Source organism: Cyprinodon tularosa, unplaced genomic scaffold (genome assembly GCF_016077235.1).
Source record: "Cyprinodon tularosa strain WSP-4 unplaced genomic scaffold, ASM1607723v1 ctg84, whole genome shotgun sequence".
Lineage (NCBI taxonomy): Eukaryota > Metazoa > Chordata > Actinopteri > Cyprinodontiformes > Cyprinodontidae > Cyprinodon > Cyprinodon tularosa.
Genome location: NW_024039607.1, coordinates 395,792 through 417,678, shown reverse-complemented (window position 1 = coordinate 417,678; position 21,887 = coordinate 395,792). Strand labels below are relative to the sequence as shown.

The following is a 21,887-nucleotide window of genomic DNA, read 5'->3' as shown; positions in this document are numbered from 1 at the left end:
GATCAGCAGGATGAGCGACCATGTTTGTTTGGTTTTAAAGTGGGGAAACGTAACGTTAGTTTCTCAGGTAGCTCATCTGATGCTTTCCTTACCTTGTTAGTAGGTTACAGACAGTGATAAGGTTGGCTACTTATTTTACTTTTAATTTCATTTGAATTAGCTTAAGCAGCGTTTATATTTACTTTATAAATAAATTAACTTGCAAATTATGAGGGCAAGGCTTTTAAAGTTTAAATCTTCTGGCAAAGATAAAGTAAAGAAGATCCTGCAATTTATGGAAGTAAAGCAGAATAAAATCCAGCAAGATCAGTAATATGTCAATTAATTATATGCCACATTCCCATGTAAATATCTGTCTTTGGAGGATGTGTTTTTTAGCACCCCTAGTTTTCTCATTTTTATTCCAAATGCAATTTATAATTTGAATCACAGGGCTATTTTTATCTCTATGGTTCAGTATTTTCTCAAGTAGCAACTTTAACTGCTATACTTTCCTGTCTTAAAAGGCAGAACTCTTCTAGTCTAAAAAAACTAATTTGTTGAAATGGGGGGGCCTATTGTTTGAACCCCTTAGGGGCTTTAAAAAACAAAAATGCCTGTCTCTTTTTGCGCTTTATGAAACAAAGTAGCCTATATTTTGTGGATGTACAGCTACATTTCTCATGTAAGTTTGCGTAGTTTTTACACAAACATTTATTTTTCATATTGCACCAGTACAGTTAATGAGCAACCTGTACTTGTGTGCTTGTTTGTTCTGTCTAAAATGTTTATTTTGGAATAAAGAGGTTAGTATAAAAAATATTTTTTATCCGATTCATCGATGAATCGAAAAAATAATCGGCCGATTCATCGATTTTTAAAATAATCGTTAGTTGCAGCCCTACTTCAAGCGTTTTCTAATTCTGCATTTTAAATTCAATTGTAAGTTTAAGTCTTTGATCTATTGTAAAATGCTGCAAGTTGTAAAGGTGTTTTCAAATCTCATCAATCACGATTCATAAATCTTTATTATACAGACCTTTCCTAATCACATATTTAAAAAGCTAATTGCTTATTTCATTTCCTCTTTTGTATATGGATTTTTTTTTTTTTACTTCACCCTCTTCATTTACCTTTTCTGTGACTCTACTGGTCGCTGAGCAAATTGAAAACCAGTTAAACCAATTACAAATCCTCCTCAGATGTAACCAGCTCTCTCATTGGTTATGTTGCCATGCTTTCCTTACAAAATCACCATTGAGGGAGCTGGTAGAAACAACGTACCTGCAGATGGGAATAATAACAGTTTTCATAATACTGGCGTCAGCTCCCAAACCATTCAAGCTCCATCCTCTGTCCTCTGTATTTGCACTGATTTGCTCTTTTGTTTCATCTGCTCTAGAAGAGTCAGAGCAACGGACCAGACAAGGAGAAAGATGGAGTGATACAGAACTTCAAAAGGACGCTGTCCAAGAAGGAGAAGAAGAAGGACAAGAAGAGGGAGAAAGAGTTTGCTCGGATCCCCGATGGAGATGAGCAGATTCTAAGCCGCGAGGACGGGTAACGCAAACACGTTTTACATTCATTTATTTCACTACCCCTTCCCTCCCTTCCTTCCCTTTTTCTGAAGCTAACAAAAGCAGGGAACTCGCTAGAGAAGAAGAGAGAATAACCGCTTTAACTCTGACCTCTCTTCCTCCATTTGTCCCTTTTTTTTTTTTATTCTGATTTAGGGAGAACAATCGTCTGGCAGCAGAGGTTTACAAAGACATGCCAGAGACCAGCTTCACCAGAACCATTTCCAACCCAGAGGTGGTGATGAAGAGGAGGAGGCAGCAGAAACTGGAGAAGCGGATGCAGGAGTTCATGAGCAGCGATGGAAGGCCAGAGTCGGGTACTTTAAATCTCCTTCTGTTAATTATGACCAGTTACTGGACTCTCTTCCGGTAAACTAAACTGGTAGTTGGATAGTCTTTATATGCTTTACATCAGTGGCTGTAAAAGTGAAAACAAGCCCAGGAACCTCAGCTTAGGTGTCGTCTGACATTAAGATTTAGGTGTTGGACATTGCTACTTAGGAAAGAAATAGGAGAAATGCAGAGATTTTATGTTCCTGGAGCTAAAAGTGATTCTATAATTTAACAAGGTGCTAAGTCTCTCTTGAGTTGCATGTCCAGATTAATTTCTGGCCCCAATTCCAAAGGACTGTTTGGATTTAAATCATTTTTTGGTTCTCCAAACTTATCTAAGTCATTTGAAAATGGACATTAAAGATCCAGATTCCCAGTGTTTGTTTTTCCTGGCTGGTAATATTTTTATATGCTGCAGTTTGCTGTAACACTATCTGGATGATTACGTGTATCCTGTCTGTTTCGTTACGACTCACTGATTATTTAGCTCAGAATCATTTTCAGTAAGCCATGACTGAAGTTGTTGTTTCTCATGAATTTAGCGTTTAACTTGGAATGAAGGAAAATGAAATGAGTAGTTAGCTGAGGATATCTGGATAAGCGTAGCTTCTGGATCAGGTCACATGAAGCTGAGGAAAAAGGAGGCTTCATCTGCTTAAGAGACTTTTTCATATTCATGAATTACCTTAAAGAAAGGATTATTATAGATTAAATTGTTTAGGAAACCCAGATTTGTTATCGTAATGTTCGCGGCCTCTATAACTGCTTATATCTGTAGTACTAGCTTTTAGAAAAGTTTCATTTGAGATGCCAAATTGATTCTTGGAACCGCATTCGATCTCTTCCTGACCATTTAAAGCTTGCCTGCTTTTATGGATGATTTGAATCTGATTTATCAGAGTCTCATTAACCTCTAGTTAATGATGCTTCCATTAAGAAAATCATCTTTCCACAGCTTAAACACTATAGTAACTATTTTAACTGTGTGCTGCCAGGAGTCTGCCTTATTATTAAGCATTGCTGATGGAGTTTAAAGAAGAATTTAAAATGGTTTTCCACATTTGTACCTGTAAGTTTAGCTCCACAGCCTGCAATATGTTTTAAATTAGTTACGGCTGTAAACCATTTGAGGAGTCTCAGGCTGTGTCCGATTGTCCGCCTAACCTCTCAGTCACTATATAGAGCGGTGATTATATAGTGGACTTTATAGTGGGTAACTGAGCGTTCGGACAGATGACCACTACTGTTCACTCCATGTAGGTCACATGACTCCGGCTCCCGGCACTAAACCTGCGCCATCATTGTTCTCCCTCGCACCCAAAACAAATCCCATGAGATGTCTCGCAAAGCATTCTGGGTTTCTGAGTCATTCCATGAAAAGTGTAAAGATTGGACCTGAATTTAGAGGTTTTTGATCATAACCTTTTTTTTCTTTTTTCTTTTTTTCAGTTTCATAGCCTGTAGAACATGTAACACTAGCCTCGTGAGACCATCCTGATCTCGCGAGCTTTCAAGGTTTCACTCACAGATCAGTCTGGAGACTCTCCGTTAAAGAAAATTTGGAGCCGTTCACCAAACGAACGTCCAATCAGCTTTGGCTTTGAGGCGGGTTGAGGTGTGACGCAACGAGAAGCGCGGCAGGTCAGTCTGAAGAACATGGCGGCTTCAGCCGATGAAACTAGCGTTAGCGTGGCTATCGAGCAAGTTTTATCGGAATTACAGAGCATTTCTTCACTGAAAGAAGAGCAAAACACTGCTCTGGAGGCTTTTCTCAGAGGAAAAGATGTTTTTGCTCTTCTCCAGACTGGTTTTGGCAAGAGTAGCCTGGCTTGTGTTTGTGTTTTCGTCGTCGCTCTGTTAGTACGTCATATGCTTCGTTGATCTGATTGGTTTATTTGGCCCGTCTATCACCAACATAGGCCAATCAGCTAACCAGTGTTTTCGCCCCTTCCCAAAATTACTTCAACTGAAGGTTTCCAGATATGGAAATGCGGAGCAAATCCATCTGGCGGAGTCAGGTTAATGTAACACTTGCAATAAAACATATTTTTCAAGCTCAGACACCATTTTCTGCGAATATTTTAGCACATTATATCCAGGGAACAGAGTTTCCTTTTCCACCCAGTCAGAGGACAAAGGTTAACAAATTAAAGGGTAATTTTAGATAAAAGTAAGACAAACAAAATGTTATTCACTTCAGAAAGTGTCTTAAAAAATAAAAAAAATAGTGTGTTCAAAGTGTTTTTTTTTATTTTATGTTTTTATGTGATTTACAGCATTAATTCAATATAAAGAACGTTGCCACCTATCACACTGATTCCACAGGCTTTAGTGTGACGGGGTGAAAAATCTAAAGCAATATGGCTCAATTTCTGGATATGTTAAAACTTGATGGTGCCGTTAGCATTGAAGCACAATGAAAAATGAATGATTAATACAAATATAATTTCTAAATTTGATTAACAAATTGTTTTCCCCACTTTTTGTGTGTGACGGGGTGGATATGCAATGGTTAACAGAAAGGACTTAGAAGGAAAAATTTACCAAAAATGTTCTTAAAGAAAAACCAGAACTCACCATTGTTTGGACTTCTCTTCTTCAAACTCTTGAATGATGTCACTTCATGTTAGTGATGTCACTTCTAGGAAATGTATTGCATTTTGGCGCAAAATAACATTGGTGTGACGGGGTGGAATATGAAATTGATGGACATAGAAAAATCTATTTTAATAAAAAAATATGACATTTTAATATAATTAACACATTTCCTCTTAAGAGGAAAGTATTTCTAAACATAACAAAAATTTTTTTAGATTTATTTCATATTTCTTAAGTTTTACATTACACGAATGAGAAAAATGGTCATAGCGGACATGAGAAAATGATTGCAGTTTAACATAAGTATATATATTTATTATTAAATTTTATTTGACCTCATGCTACCAACTAAACTTGAATCAATGGCTTTAGACAATTAAAGTATTACTGACAGTTTTATTATGCTTCCTATTCCTCTTTGAATGTTATGGATTCAAACTTAACAGTTTTCATGGAATGACCCTTCTGCTAGACTAGTGACCAGTGATACTACTTTTTAAGGTGCATTATGGGGAATTTTGAATTCACTACTTTTTCTTCTACTATATATTCAGATACTCAAATAAAATCACCTAACTCCTTCCTTAAGGCGATTTTAAGTGTCTGAATGTCTAGTGCTCTATATTGGATTAGTTTGAGCACAGCCTCAGATTAAAATTCCTTCAGACCATTATCAAAATGTATTTCAATGATTTCCGTTTTACTTTAATGGCTTCAGATTTTGTACAACTGTTTCTTTCTTTTAAGGATTTTAAAGCATGAAAATAAATTTCTGTAAGCTTTGCTTGAATAGTCATTTAAAGGAAAAATGTGCTACAAGCTCTTTTATAGAGAAAGCAGTTAAAAAACCCATTTGGAAGGAATGTAAGGGATTACAAGATTGCGTCTAATAATGAATCAAATTCTAAAGTCTATCCTTTTCAACAGATTTATAACTTTGCCTTTATAGATCTTAATAGTGGAGATTTTAACTGTTGCATTAAATAAAGAAGGAAACTAAAACTGAGCTCACAGATTGAAAAATAACTTGATGGATTTGAGTTTAATAAAAGCAATATGCTGCAGACTATTGATGGTTCTGGGAGAATTTCTGCTGGTGCTACCATCGTTTGTAGTTTATAGCACCCTCTTATGTCAACAAATGATGTGAACATTTAAAACAAGCCAGCAAAGGAGAATCGTCCTTCAGATGAGAATCTACGGTAAAAACTTGAACGACAGTCATATGGAAGGTGATAAATTAAGTCAGAAACAAAGGCGTCTTTCCAGAAAGCAGGTTCTTAAATTGTCAAAGTTATCCAAAACCACAATTCTCCAGAATAAATTTTTGTGTAACTCCAAGTGAGTTAACTAACAGACTGACCCTAACATCTCCGGTCACTGCTGCTGCTGTCTTTGAATGCTTAAAAGTGTAAATCCAAACCGTGCACCGATGATTGAGGTTTTCTTCGGCAGTTTATTCTCATAAAACCCATCGACTCAGTTCTGTTTATCCCTGCTCTCTAATCTACAGTTTCTAGTTTATAGTAAGGCACTGTTTGTTTTTCATAGTTGGCATTGATCTCTTGACGTGTTGTAACCGAACCCCAGGAGTGCCGTATGCTTATTAGAAAGTCTCACGCCGCCGTGTTTACACACATTGAAAGACATGTTGACTGAACGACACAAACATGCTGACTGGATGGGTTTGTGACTCAGGCATTACCTAATGGCTCTGCCAGACAGACAGATGGACGAGTGAGGAGGCTCTAAAAACAGCTCTGACCGCTGTCTTCAGTGCGGACAGCTGCTGGGGAGACGGGAATCACAAACAGTTATTTTATACATTTCTAAAAATCCTCCTGCCTAGTTGCTTTTGTGATTATTCTATCAGATTAATGCGCTGTAGCCTAACGGCTCAGATGCTTCTCTGCTGAACTCATGATTCAAGAAGATATTCTTGTTTATCACATATTATCTTTAGCTCAACCTTATATGTCTCTTAGATATATAGGCGAGGAAAATTGGAAGACTTATCTTGAACATTAGGGCTGGCATTGTATTCGTACCGAACAGTCACGGTACGGGGGTCACGGTTCGCGCATTGCCACGCAGAATAAACACGGTACGGAAGTTTAATATTCAGGGTTGCCGCGGGTCCTTAAAAAGTCTTAAAAGGCATTGAATTCTTCAAAATAAAACTAAGGCCTTAATTGGTATTAAAATGTCTTAAATCAGTCTTTCGTAGGTCTTAATTTTTAAAACATCATAAATAGGATCATTTTTATTACGATTTATTTTTGTAATCTAAATAAAAAGTTAAAATTGTTTTTTAATCCAAAAAAAAAGAAAAAGAAATGGCTCGCCATTATTGGTTCCGTCCCGATAGCGGAACCAATAAAAGCGTTGTTGCGGCCGGGACATTTGGGAGATGCGTCATTAACTTTTTGTCTGGAAAATATGAGCAAGTGTAAATGTGACCAAAATTGTCTATCCAGCCAAGAGTTTTCTCCATGGCTAAAACCAGGGAACATACACTCGCCGGCCACTTTATTAGGTACACCTGTCCAACTGCTCGTTAACACTTAATTTCTAAGCAGCCAATCACATGGCGGCAGCTCAGTGCATTTAGGCATGTAGACATGGTCAAGACAATCTCCTGCAGTTCAAACCGAGCATCAGTATGGGGAAGAAAGGTGATTTGAGTGACTTTGAACGTGGCATGATTGTTGGTGCCAGAAGGGCTGGTCTGAGTATTTCAGAAACTGCTGATCTACTGGGATTTTCACGCACAACCATCTCTAGGGTTTACAGAGAATGGTCCAAAAAAGAAAAAACATCCAGTGAGCGGCAGTTCTGTGGGTGGAAATGCCTTGTTGACGCCAGAGGTCAGAGGAGAATGGCCAGACTGGTTTGGGCTGATAGAAGGGCAACAGTGACTCAAATAACCACCCGTTACAACCAAGGTGGGCAGAAGAGCATCTCTGAACGCACAGTACGTCGAACTTTGAGGCAGATGGGCTACAGCAGCAGAAGACCACACCGGGTGCCACTCCTTTCAGCTAAGAACAGGAAACTGAGGCAACAATTCGCACAAGCTCATCGAAATTGGACAATAGAAGATTGGAAAAACGTTGCCTGGTCTGATGAGTCTCGATTTCTGCTGCGACATTCGGATGGTAGGGTCAGAATTTGGCGTCTACAACATGAAAGCATGGATCCATCCTGCCTTGTATCAACGGTTCAGGCTGGTGGTGGTGGTGTCATGGTGTGGGGAATATTTTCTTGGCACTCTTTGGGTCCCTTGGTACCAATTGAGCATTGTTGCAACGCCACAGCCTACCTGAGTATTGTTGCTGACCATGTCCATCCCTTTATGACCACAATGTACCCAACTTCTGATGGCTACTTTCAGCAGGATAATGCGCCATGTCATAAAGCTGGAATCATCTCAGACTGGTTTCTTGAACATGACAATGAGTTCACTGTACTCAAATGGCCTCCACAGTCACCAGATCTCAATCCAATAGAGTATCTTTGGGATGTGGTGGAACGGGAGATTCGCATCATGGATGTGCAGCCGACAAATCTGCGGCAACTGTGTGATGCCATCATGTCAATACGGACCAAACTCCCTGAGGGATGCTTCCAACACCTTGTTGAATCTATGCCACGAAGAATTGAGGCAGTTCTGAAGGCAAAAGGGGGTCCAACCCGTTACTAGCATGGGGTACCTAATAAAGTGGCCGGTGAGTGTACATGAGGCTCAGTGGATTTTGTGCAAGAAGTCATTCAAGCTTGGAACGATGGGAATTAAGGCAGTGGAGTCACACATGCGAAGCGCGAAACGCAAAGCGTCAACATCGGGTTACCGAGAAACGGATAAGATAAGAGCTTTAGGATTACCTGGTCCTTACATTAGAAATTCTGTGACAAAATACATTTTTAGATGCTTTGATGCTCCAAAAACCTCCTGAGTTGTAAAACAAAGTTTTAATAATTTATTCTTAAAATGGTCTTTGGGAAATTACTTTTATTTTTCATTTAAAAGGACTGCTGCATTCAGCAGCCGACTCCTTCTTTTTCTTAAACATAGGCAGCTATGATGTTTATCTGGATAATACAGTAGTAAAGTAAATTCTCTGCTGTTTGCAGGGGGGACTATCAAGATTTACGCCGACAGTCTGAAACCCAACATCCCCTACAAGACCATCCTGCTGTCCACCAGAGACACAGCGGACTCCGCCGTGGTTGCAGCTCTGGAGAAGTACGGGATGGAGAAGGAGAACGCCAGGGATTACTGCATCGCCCGGGTAAAAACGCTTCATCCTACTCTAGCTGTAAACACAACTTTTACACCTTCTGACGATTTTAGTTAGCTTTAGCTGCTCCAGCAGCATAACTTTACCACCAAACATTTCCCACATGATTCAAATATTTGGATGCCTGACCTAGAATGCTACTGTGCACCCAAACCCAGTTCCTTCCTCGCTGAGGGCTGTTGGCACTCTTTGTGTGTTTTGTGACACAGACTTTGCTGCAAGGGGTCCTGCAGAGACCAAAAACATGCATGCTTAACCTCCCAGCTGCAGATACTCATAGATGCAGTTTTAGAGAGCAAAGCAGCAGACTAAACAAGCACGGATGTGGTGGTTAGTTGGATAGAAGCTGTAGTAATGTGTAGGTGCGAACTGTGAGGAGTGCAGAGGAGAAGGGAGCCTGTAGCTAAAGTCGGCTCCATACATTCCTTAAAATGTTTAACTTTAGTTCGATATCATTTAGACTCCCTGAAAAATCAGGGTTTCATATGAAGTATATGTCATTTCTTTTGGATTATTTTTATTTTTTTCTTTCAAAAGTTGATTTCGTATTTTTCTTTATCTCTGCAGCAAGAGGAAAAAACGGGCAAAGAGGTGATCCTGGATGATTCGGAGTGTCCCCAGCAGATCTTCAGAGACTGGCCTGCAGACAGAGGTAAAAACTGGATTCTCCTCCTGCTGGGAGTCTAAAAAACTCAACTTACAAGGCCTTTTATTGACTGATACTGCCTCCCTCTGGTATAGAAGTGTTATTACAGTTTTTCATCATGTCAAAGAACTTTAGCCACACGATCCCATTTTATTCCTTCCTACTAGAATTTTTCCCACCTGTAAACAATTTGGTGTCCATGTTTTTCCTACACTGTTTACATTTTGATCTCTGCTGTACTTTATAAATGGAAATGTTCATTTTCACCTCTAAGCTGCTGCTCATTCACTGTTAGAAAACTGTATAAACATTTCAAAAAGTTTTTCTTACTCTAAATTTTGACACATTAACTGTATATTATTGTCTCTAATATATTTGATTGAATTTTCTCTTTTTTTAATACAACAAAAATTCCAAACTTAACCTTGGAACATGTACTTATACACACATTCACTCATGCATTCACCATTTAAACCTGCATTTGTCTAGTTCCAAAAATATACTAATGCCCTTTAGATTAGGGCAGAGACATTAAAAGAAAAAGAAAAAAAAAGAGAGCATTATATGAATAAAAAACTGTAGTCAAGACATCCATTCAAAACTCCCATCAATAGGTTCCACTTTCAGTCCCTACAGTCCTCATATTTGGCTCCCATAGATTCTCGAAGTCCCTTTGTTTGCCCCTGGCAATGTATGATAGTTTTTCCAGTCCAAGTGAGCTTGCAACCTCTTTCCTCCAGAATCCCATGGAGGGGCCTTCCATGCTCCTCCAGCATAGTGCAACAGATCTGGCTTGAAGAAGTCCGTAGTCTATCAATGTAGTTATCCTCTGTGATTGTTTAAATTCTATTGTATATATTCCTAGAACACAGAATTTAACCTCTACTGGGACTTTTACTTTAAGCAATTCAGATAGACCCTTAGTAACATCCTTCCAAAACTTCTGGACTTTAGGACATTCCCACAAACAATGGAGGAGTTCCTTTTTCAAATAAACATTTAGTGCAAATGTTATTGTCTACAATTTATACAAAGGTCTTCTACGTCCTTCTTAAAAATGAATGAGCGTAGAGCCTCTTCCTGCTCACGTTTCAACAAAAACCCCAAGTCTAATCCTTCCAAAAACTGATTCCAAAGCTGAGTCAAACAACAACTGTTCAATAGTTGTTGCTTTGTCGTCACGCCCTCAAAACCCCGCCTGCTTTGCATCCAGAAATTCAAAACTCATCTCTGCGTTGTGATTGGCCCGCCAGTTCCAGGGCCTGGGGCATTGATCGAGGCTAGACCACTCGCAGGCAAAAATGATTTTGGCCGCTGGCGGGTGGGGCTAGTTTACTAGGCTACCCTGTACCTGCTCTAGAGAGGAAAAGCCTATCAAGCATTTGCAAGAGCGTGCACGAGCCCATTTCTCCTCATCCACGCTCTGTTTAAAGCATCACTCATGCAAGCTTTTATGCCCAAACGTCCGCCCTAACTCCTAAATCCATCAATCAAAATATATAGCGGGACTATATAGTGGACTTTATAGCAAACTCAGTTAACTGGCCATTCGGACAGATGATCGCTGCTTTTTGCTTCCCGTCGGTCATTTAACTCGTCCTTCACAGCGCGGAGCCTTCACCTTCTTTATTAGTTGCCATTGTTTGGTAGCTGCAGCCTATGGCGACAGCAGGCCGCTTTGTGAGGAGAGCTCTCTACACAAAGCATTCTGGGATATATCTGCCTCTTCTGAGGCCTTTCTTTTTTTCTCGTACGCTTCATAGACACTTATTGAAGCTCACCTTTCTCACTGTGGTTCTTTGAAAATTGCCAAGGGTCATAAGAGAATGACTGTCTAAAACCGTAGCTCACCACAGATAAACGGCTGAAAGAGCGCATGCCCAGAAAAATATAGCTAACGGGGCGAGCACATAGGACAGCCTTAGGTAAACGTATCACCCGAATGATTGACAATTAGGAGGACCACTTATTTAGATGATCAACTCGGAAATAAAAGATGGTCCTCTATACCTTTAAGAGCTCAAATCTCAACCCAGCCTTTGTAATCATGACTCAGCTTTGTGATTCTTTTCTGTAAAAAAAGAAATGGCGTTAAAAGTGTAAAATTAAGAAGTCACAGCAAGACTACTTGCCTGTCGAAAATAATTAGACCAAAGTTTTTTTTTTTTTTTCGGCCTCATGCCCTGATTTAAAAAAAATTCAGCAACATATCAAAAAGTCGGGGATGTTTGGCCATCTCTAAATGAACTAGAACACTGGAGCACCGGAGTTAGCAGAGCTTGATTGTGTGCGTCCTTCTCTATCCCTAATGTATCAACATGTTCACCTCCTAAAAGGTTTAGTAGTGGCTTAGTTAAAGTTTTGTTGCATTTAAATTGAGATGTTGTGGGATGACTTTCAGCAGGTGGCTCATCTACAAAGAGCAACATGGACTCATTGGCAGTTCTTACCTTTTGAGAAAACCTGCTTTGTTACTCACCTCTACATCTGATGTGGAGAAACTTTAAAGTCCAGAAAATACACCGTATTGTTTTGTATTCAGGGAAAATAAATGTTTTGCATGTTTTTATCACATCACGTTGTTATAAAAGGTGTGAATCTTTGTCCCTCAGGACTGCTGGTGTTTCAGCTGAAGAAGAGACCTCCGGACTACCAGGCCAGGAAAGGAAGGAAGGACGAGAAGGGCCTCAGAGGAAAGGACGGCTCAATGCCGCCTGAAAAACTCCCTTATTTGGTGGAGCTGAGTCCAGGTAGGACTTTTAGAAAATCCCCCCACTCTTGTGGTGTTATGACACACGTCAGCCAACAGGTGGCAGCAAAATAGCTACTAATATATGTAGATTTATTACTCAGAAGTCAGTGTTTTTTTTTCAGGTTTTAAGTTGTACTCTGCCTGTTTTAATTGTAACTGAAAAATAAAAGGCTGAGCCTTTATTGCTGTATTTAATTTCAGAGATTTACATTACTGTAGGTTTACTGTAACACTCGTATTTACATCTTGCTCCCTGCAAAGTTACCAGTGATTCATATTTATATTCACAAATATAAATTGATGTAAATGTACAAACTGTAAGGTCTGAGGTTTTTTTTCAACGGATATGAAAGGTAAGTGTTTTTCCTGAAGTATTTATCTTGGAATAAAGCCTTAAGAAACTCGTGAAGAGATGCTTTCAAGTCATTTTGGAGAATAAACACAAGTTTGCAGCCCTAACAGCTTGTTTCTTGCTACTGATCCTCCTCTCTCCTTTCTCTCCATCTGCTTTTTTTTAATCACCTGGCATCATTAACTCTCCTGACCCCAAAGGTGACCCAGAAACACCCTACTATGCTGGGATGTTTTTGGGGGACCCGAGGCCCTGATGCAGGAGCATACTAACGCATCTATGTCACATTAACAGAGCGGTTTACTGGTCACCGGTTGTGGGTACAGTGGGTTTAATAAACAGAGTTGAGTGCTGTCAGTCTGAATGAGATTTTCTTAATATTTTAGGTCAGAATTATGAGAAAAAAGGAGATTAAGAAATAATAAAAGTTTAAAAACAGTTAGTTATTCAGTGAGACTAATATTAGAGTTCATTTCTCATACTTACGTAAACTCACGTAAATACATCTTACCAGTAGCCAACCGATGAGTCAGCCTCGATACAGAAATGTTTGGGACCAATGATATACAGCGACGTGCATGACGTCAACGCGTTAACCAGAGGCGGAAAACTGAAACAAAATAAACATGGCTGCGTCAGTTTCAGCTGGAATAACCTCTATTTCTTTTTTAAAAAAACGTACAGGATGTGATTTTTGGATGCAAAGATGTTTGCGGGTTCCTCATGTCGGGATTGCGTTAGAGTTTGCTTTATAGGTTAACTCTGCTAGCTGTGAAACAAATCAAGAATGTGAAACGTTTCAGCCGCTACTGCTGCTGTGATTGGCTAAAAATTCGACATAGGAGGCCCCCAATCAGTTTGAAAGAATTGTACTGAATGTCCCAACTTTTGCAAACACGTTCTACAGGAGGCTTCCAAGACTGATACCATGTAGGAACTGAATTCAACTACACGTATTAATCTGGTTTATGCCAGGATACTTTTACGCTCCAATAAAGCCTGATATCGCTAAACATGTCCATGGATTGGGAAATGTCGACTGAGTGTTATTAATTAGAATATTGACCATATTTTTGATTCTGAGTCACCAACTTCTGTCGCTCAGTTTGTTCAGGGGTTTTTATTGGGTTAGCTTTGTACAAAAAATCTCTGGCTAACTAAGTTCCTATACCACATTAGACTAAAATGTATTCTGGCTCAAAAACAAATAGCTGGACTGTACTACTTATATTGACATGAGTAATATGAATAAATGGTTGAACAAATACAAAATGTGTAAAGTAAAAGTGTTGGAATATTCCGACGCTCTGGCTAGCTACTCGTTTATCTAGTATATCACATGGATGCGGCGTGTACATGGCGTGTTTGCCTCATTCAGCGTTTACATGCTTACGGATCAGGTTGTCAATCGAGATAAACCACTTCTTAGCAAGATTATAATTTTTTATCCTGCAAATCCAATCAGAATATTCCGAATGCCATGTTTTTACATGACAAATTTTAATCCCATCGTACGTTTATTACGATTAGCTTCGTCTTGCTAAGCATAGCTGCTAAACATAGCTGCATACAGTTAGTTAGTCCTGGAATGTTTTTGAATTTAATGTAAAATATATTTCACTTCTTGTCCTATGAAGGCAGTTTTGATTTGGATCCAACTTAAAACTGATTTTTTCTTCCCTCAATACAAATGGATTTCATTCTTTATTTCCCGTTTTATAGAGTAGTGGGATTTTAAACTGCTGTAGTGCTGATAAATTTGTGGTCTGTGTGCGTTTTGGGGTTAGTTGGTTATTATTGCATATTTCTTCCTCCTTGCTGCATTTTTACCTTCTGCTATGTCTCTTTTTTTCCCACCTTCTCATGGCATGTTTTGGTTGCCTGTTTGTGTGTGTGTGTGCGCGTGCGTGGGGTCTGTGCATGTGTCCGTCTGCTCCTTACCTGCCTGCCCGCCTGCCTGCCGTCTGTAGGCCGAGGGAATCACTATGCCTACTACGCCTATCGGCACCAAGAAGGTAAAAACTGCACCGCACCTCCTCCTGTTCTTCCAGCAGAGGGGTTGGTTCTGCTCTGAAGCCTTTTCAGCTCAAACATGTTGGCTTGGAAATGGCAGATGTTTGATGTAACGTTTTAGTCAGATATTCATACTTTGTTACAGATGAGGGGTAACGATGCTATTTATCTAGGAGTTTGATTACAGCTACATAAATATGACACTTTTACAGTATTAATTCAACTTTTATTACATTTATATTGTAGCAGTCTGAGTTGTTGTTGAGGATGATCCCTTACAGACTAAAAATAGACTGATACATCGCTGAACAATATTTTTGGCCAAAATTAGAGCTTTTTTTAAAATCAGCATCGCATGCAGATGTTGGATTCATTAGTGCTTAGGTCTTCAACAGGGGGTCTGCCACCCCTAGGCGGTCCACGGAGGTACTGCAAGGGGGTGGCGAAAGTTTTGGTTGAGTTATATTTCCCCCCACAATTTTTTTCCACTAATTAAAATGTCTAAATCCACATTAAAATGAATTCAACACACTGTAGTAAACAGATAAATGGAGGCAGAAGATATCTTTCAGTCATCAATGCAGACATTCAGCGACACACAGGAGCTCTTTCAAGCTGGGCGCCGTTTCATTCACAACACCTGTCCCATCAACCAGGAATCAGAATCAGAAATACATTTTAATAATCCCAGGACGAAATTACGTTACATTACTCCATTTATAATAGTGATTATAGGACCAGTTTGATATAACACAATTTCATACATAATATATCATTAGGGGGTCCCCACTCCATCTTGCCATCAGTTTGGGGGTCTTGGCCTGAAAAAACGTTGGAGAATCCTGCATTAGTGCATTCAGCAGCAATGTTTTAGCAAATTAAGTGCGTGGAACATTGCTGCCTCCTGTTCATTATTATCATTTTATTTGACTTGGTGTTTTATAGACGTGTATCATATATTTTTCCCTTTTATCATGTAAACTAGGGATGGTACGGTATATGAAAACCGTCCGAACCGTTCGGTTCGACTGTCTCGGTTCGGTTCGCGTGTGTTGCGTTCGGTTCATGCGCTGCTCCTTTTTCTCATAGGTGAAGCGTTTACACTCCAGAGCAGAAGGTGGCGGTACTGCGACCAAAGCCAACCACCAGTAGTAAACAAGAAGAAGAAGAAGCGAAGCAGCGTAGCCGGGTATAGCAGGGAAAAAATCAGTTGTTGTGGAGAATTGTGTGGGAATGGCGAGTGGGAAAGAACAGGAGTTGGAAGACGCGCCAGCAGCACTTTATAGGTCTGCTGTATGGGACCACTTTGCATTTAGAGTGACCTACGATGACAGCGGAAAGAAAGTTGTGGATAAAAGTGCAACAGTGTGCAAGAATTGTGCAACATGTTTTGTTTATGCTAACAGCAACATGACCAACATGTCAGGTTAACAATCAACATATACCGAACCGAAAACCGTGACCACGAAGCCATACACCGAACCGTGGATTTTGTGAACTGTTCCACCCCTAATGTAAATAGATAATGGAAGGCATCTTCTCCACAAATTAGCCCCCAAAAATCGGCAGCACATATTGTGGATCAGTTACACCAGTGGTCCAAAGTCCAAAAAGCCATTTTGCCCCGAGTCCAACCGAGTAAAATTTGTTCAGAACCACAACTTTGCCAAAGGAACAAGACAATTTTCCTTTAAAATAAGAAAACACAATTGCATTGTCTTATTGTGCATATTATCTAAGTATCTTATTTTAAGAATAATAATACTCATTCCATCGGCAAACTATTTAATTTACCTGCTCAAATTAAGGATAAACACTTGATTTATGACATTTTTACTTATTTCTTCACCGGTTTATCAGTATAGGTCACTATAAATAGCATTGTAGAAGTTACTGTACAAAGAGCCACAGGCTGCAACCCTGTTTACACTAATAACAACATAATCTGTACCTGCTTCACCATTAAAGAACGTGCATTGGTCAATCTCTATTACAAACCATAATGGACTAGAACCTCCAGAAAGGACGAACCTAATCTATCTTTGAATAGTTGTCTCCAAAGGTTTTTTGTCCTCCTCATTCCTCCACAGCAGACAGTTTGAACTAATGTGATGCTTTGCTTTTACTAAAACTTGCTTACTATTAATCATTAGCTTTTCTTTTCTGCTCACTTGCTGCATCACTTCAGTCAGAATTACTTCTGCACACACCACTTCTGATTGACTGTTTATTCTGGAAATAGTGAAATAAATGAATGTAGCCGCGTCTTGATTTGTGCTTAAACTGAGGTTTTCTGTGCCTCCAGACGGCTCCGACTCCAGAGACAAACCGAAGCTGTACCGGCTTCAGCACAGCATCACAGAGGTCGGTTCGGACTGCACAGAAGACGGAGCCATCCAGGTGAACCACCAGAACTCCAGCTGTTTATAAGCTTTGTTTTAGTTGAAGTTAAAGAAGTTTATTTATCAGTAGAATCATTTTAAAGATTCTTTTATTTATCATTCTCATTCAGATACACCTAAAGAGTGGGAATGTGTAACAGGCGTGTAACGAGAGGCGTGTTTAGAAATACTTTATTTACCCAGATCAACTACACCCAACTTAGTAACATAGCTGTATCAGAAGGGCTTTCCTGCATGTTTCACACCAGACAGCATCTATAAAGTAAATGGATGTTTTGCGATTACAGTCCTAGAAGTATTTTCAGACTCTAGACATTCAGGTTTGTGGCAAAAACCAAAATGTTTTTTGAATTCCTGCGTGCTTGTTTTTGTTTCGTCTCATGATTTTTTTTTTTTATGGTGACTCAAGACGCAGCGTGCTGTTTTCACTACCCGTAAACTTAAGAGATCTTTACGTCCTTTACCATCTGCCCCACTGTGCTTGAAGACTTGGTTCTTTATTTTTTAAAGATGTTAACTATCATCCTGCTGTAGATTTACCTTAATTTGGCTGGGGTTGGGATGCTGCGATGGTGTGGAGGTAGACTGTATGACCCATATACCGGCTGACTCAGGTTTAAGTTCCGATCATGCTGACCTTTGTTGAATGTCTCCCCCCATTCTTGCAACCTGCTTTCCTGTCTACATACTTTCAAAAAAAATGATAAATAAAATAAACAATTAAGGGCACTAGAGCCTAAGAATTGGCTGAGGCGCTGTTTTCTTGTAACCTTACTCAGCCAGATGGATTTGCTCCGCATATCCATCTGGAAACCTTCCGTTGAAGTAATTTTGGGAAGGGGCGAAAATACTGGTTAGCTGATTGGCCTATGTTGGTGATAGACGGGCCAAATAAACCAATCAGATCAACGAAGCATATGACGTACTAACAGAGCGACGACCAAAACACAACCACAAGCCAGGCTACTCTTGCCAAAACCAGTCAGGAGAAGAGTAAAAACATCTTTTCCTCTGAGAAAAGCCTCCAGAGCAGTGTTTCGCTCTTCTTTCAGTGAAGAAATACTCTGTAATTCCGATAAAACTTGCTCGATAGCCACGCTAACGGTCTCTTGTCCCTCCATCGTCGGACTAAACTCGCCCCCACTTCCTCGCCGCCTCGGCCGTATCTAGACCCACAGCGTGTAGCTCAGACCACGCTTCAATATTGAGCATAATTTAAAAGTGTCTGTGTCGAGCTCACTGCAACACACTGCTGTAAGAGTATAACCAGGAAGCGAGGTAGGAGGGCTAAATAGGTTTAGCGCCACCGCAGCACGGGAGGGAGACTTACGCCCAGGAGCAAATGGATAAAAATAGACCGGAGGAAAAAAAAAACATGAATCGATTCTCTTGCGGACGTATCGATGCATCAGATCGTCGGCTGTTGGATCGATGCATCGATACAAAACGATTATTATTTACACCCCTAATCTCTGCCTTTAATGTACGCTTTTCTACTTTATCATATTTTGTTTAGGTTTTATTTCCCCAAAAATTCTCAGACCTTTTTTTTTCAGTTAAAAAGTTGCTTTTTGCACCCTCTAACCAGCACCAATACAGATGGATATTCTGCTGGCAGTCTTTATTCATACAGTAGATTCATACTAAATATAAAGTTAGGAGGATGTTTTCAAATATCAACTTTAAACATTTTAATGAACGATAACCTCCAGCCCTCCATTATCTTGGTGGGTTTTTAAAAAAAATGCATTTTATTAAGATATCAGTTGTTGTGCATAATTTTTGCTTTGATATTTAAAAAAAGAAATGCTCAAGGCAAACTATTGTTTTTTTTTTTTTTTTTAGATGAAAATTTATTAGAAAATGTCTAAAGAAAAAGTTAATAGAAAAATAAAAACCAAAAAAGTAACTATATGATATGAAACGGCCCTACGACTGGTTTCTTCTTCAGGTGGTTCTGCTCAACTGGTCCATCTGATTGAATTACTTCAGAGCTTCAGGCTGATTTTTCCAGCTGATGCAAAGTGAGTTTAGTGCTTCTGTTCTTTCTGTTTGCCTGCAGCTCCTCGGCCCGGGAATCCTGCCCCACCACTGCAACCTGATGCACAGCGAAGGCATGGTGACCGTGACGCCGCACGGCCCCGACGCCGACACCTTTGTGGACGGGCAGCGGGTCACAGAGACCACGGTCCTGCGCTCTGGATGCACCCTCCAGTTCGGCTCAGCGCACGTCTTTAAATTTGTCGATCCGATGTTTGACCAGGGAGGGAAGAGGGATCCAAACGCCGCCATGAGGACCCGACACAAATCTGGGTGAGGGAGGAGGAGAGCGGCTCCGTCTCCTGTCATCTTTACTCTTTCTCTTTTTCCCGCTTGCTCTTTTAAAATATATGATCAGAGTGTCGTAGATGTTGGGTGGAGAAAAAGAGGTTAGATGAAAAGCGAGGAGGAGGAGGCGGTGCTTGGTTAGGCTGGATGGAGGAAATGAGAGGAGAGGAAGAGCAAAGGTCTAGGGTTATGGCAACACGCTGCCCTCTAATCTGATCAGCATGGTGTTGGGTGGGGCCTCCCGCTCGCTGCACTTTCACTATAACACAGAGAGCACAGCAGATGAGAGGAGAAACGAGTGTGTGAGAAAGTTAAATATGAGGACCGGCTTGGAAATATTTGTTTTATAGCTTTTAAAGGGCTTCAGCAGCAGGTAGCAGTTGGAGAAGAGCAGACGGAGCGTAAGTGACCTTCTTTTCTCCGTAATTCTAGTTAAACCCAGGCTGGATTCCATAAAATGTAGTTCAGCTCTTGTCTTTTGGGGCTTTTAAGATGTTTAGCTTAAGATATAACTTTATGAATTCAGAATTGGCTCCATTCCTGGATAAAGATCAAAACTTTTCTCCTAATTAGAATGTTTTGTTTTAGTGTTTAGTTAAAGAGTGACTTTGCTCACTATATATTTAAAAGTGGGCAGAGTTGAGTACCTCCCAGCCTGAGTGTTGAGTTCATGTTTACACTCCAGCAAAAACCTCCCATCAGGTGATTTCCATCAGCCTTCACAGACAGGGAGGAAGAAGTAATCAGAATGTAAACTGAGCTGAAACTAGAAGCCATTTCTTAGTTTTAGTAATGAAAGAGGAAATTAAAACTGCTTTAAGTTTCCCCTGCATGTTTTTAAGGCTGCTATCAGCTGCTTGTCTAATCCCGTCCTGGAGTTCTAATCGCCACATGGAACACTGTTGACTGTGCTTTAGAAAACATCCTTTATCTCCATGTCTTTTATCTACATATTATGGCTGCATCATTTTGCAATAGGCAAATACACATTCCTGCAACATCCTTCCCTGTCGCTGCCTCGCCTTTCCACGTCACACATGATTAAATAAAATATGTGCTACAAAACAAAGACATGCTTATCTGTACAGGTTTCCTCACCTGGTAGCTTCTGTTGTTTTTGGTTTAATGCTGAGGAAAAGCTTCTCTTTTTGCTATCATTGGAAGATATCATTGGATGCTAATTCCCCACTTGCTTACATGGTTTTGTTTCTGATGATGTTTAGTTTAGATCAGGGTTCAAAGTTTTCCAGGCCAAGGCCCCCCAAACTGGCGGCAGGATGGAGCGGGGACCCCCTAATGATATATATTGTATGAAATAGTGTTCTATCAAACTGGTCCTATAGTCACTCTATTACAGATGGAGTCATGTAATGAAAGTAATTTCGCTCTGGGATTATTAAAGTATTTCTGATTCCTAGTTGATGGGACAGGTGTTGTGAATGAAACGGTGCCCAGCTTGAAAGAGCTCCTGTGTGTCTCTGAATGTGTGCATTGATGCCTGATAGACATCTTCTGCCTCCATGTATCTGTTTACTACAGTGTGTTGAATTCATTTTAATGTGTATTTAAAGACATTTCAATTAGTGGAAAAAAATTGCAAAGGGGAATATAAAATAAACAAAAAAAAGTAATGGACACCCTGTTGAAGACCTCCGGTTTAGAGCAACATTCACACCTTTTGGCTCTAAAAATAAAAAATTTCTACAAACCTTTAAGATAGGTTTTAATTTTCTTAAATTAGCATAGTCGCAAGCTAGAAGATCTATTTTCAGAAGCTCTGTAGATTGATTGGGTTTCTTGGAAGGGTTTCTATATCATATATATTGCAGCAATCTGGACATAAGATCTGCTAGGGTTTCTACAAGTTGACGTTTCTGGATATTTTCTGCTCAGATTCGTCTCCTTTGACGCCGCATGGCAACACTCTGTATTGGATATGTAGCAGATGTGATATGAGAGAAAAACCAGAGACATGAAATAAAGATTTCAAGATCTCAGCTTATGTTCCAGCCAGAAATGGAAACTTTTAACCCTCAAAGTCCAATGTAAACATCAGTTGTTGTTTTTTTTCTCCTGAAATTGCATAAAAAAATGATTGTTCAAAGCTAAGATTTGGATATAGTTTTTTAAGCTGTGGTGCAGTGCAACAATGAGATCCTGATTTTTGTATGTGTAATCTTTGAATGTGCGCAAGAAGAAACTCAATCTTCGAACTATAAGTAAAAAAATTACAGAACAGCAGCCCAGATTATCATTTCATCTGAGATTCACTTTTAATTCTAATCAGACCCGTTATACTGTGACCAAAACTCTAAAGGTCTTCAGTAGTTGTTGATTTTTTACTTGGTTGTCTGAGATATCATATGTTTCAGCAGCAGCTGTAGTTTTTCTGAGCCCGTTTGCAGTGTGTGAAGTGGTTGATGCGGATCCCTGTGGTTTTCTGGGCCGCCGTCCAAACTTTCACAGATACCTTCTTCAGTCCAACAAGAGTCTTGTTGAGATGTTAAGTCTGATTACTGCCTCAATCTGGCAGATTTTTTAGGGACGTGAGGCATTTGGCAGCTGCTCAGACGGCCGTGTAGTGAAGTGGTGTTGGGACCTTTAAT

General features: G+C 39.8%; 1 protein-coding gene across 1 annotated transcript in view; it reads left to right on the top strand.

Moving 5' to 3' along the window:
- Positions 1 to 21,887, top strand: part of afdna (afadin, adherens junction formation factor a) — a 159,532-nt gene that overhangs the window by 50,113 nt on the left and 87,532 nt on the right. The window contains exons 4-11 of the mRNA XM_038272694.1: positions 1,382 to 1,539; positions 1,713 to 1,873; positions 8,622 to 8,779; positions 9,356 to 9,440; positions 12,047 to 12,184; positions 14,509 to 14,553; positions 16,857 to 16,951; positions 19,016 to 19,266. Coding sequence (XP_038128622.1) covers positions 1,382 to 1,539; positions 1,713 to 1,873; positions 8,622 to 8,779; positions 9,356 to 9,440; positions 12,047 to 12,184; positions 14,509 to 14,553; positions 16,857 to 16,951; positions 19,016 to 19,266 — 1,091 coding nt within the window. The remainder of the gene's footprint in view (positions 1 to 1,381; positions 1,540 to 1,712; positions 1,874 to 8,621; positions 8,780 to 9,355; positions 9,441 to 12,046; positions 12,185 to 14,508; positions 14,554 to 16,856; positions 16,952 to 19,015; positions 19,267 to 21,887) is intronic.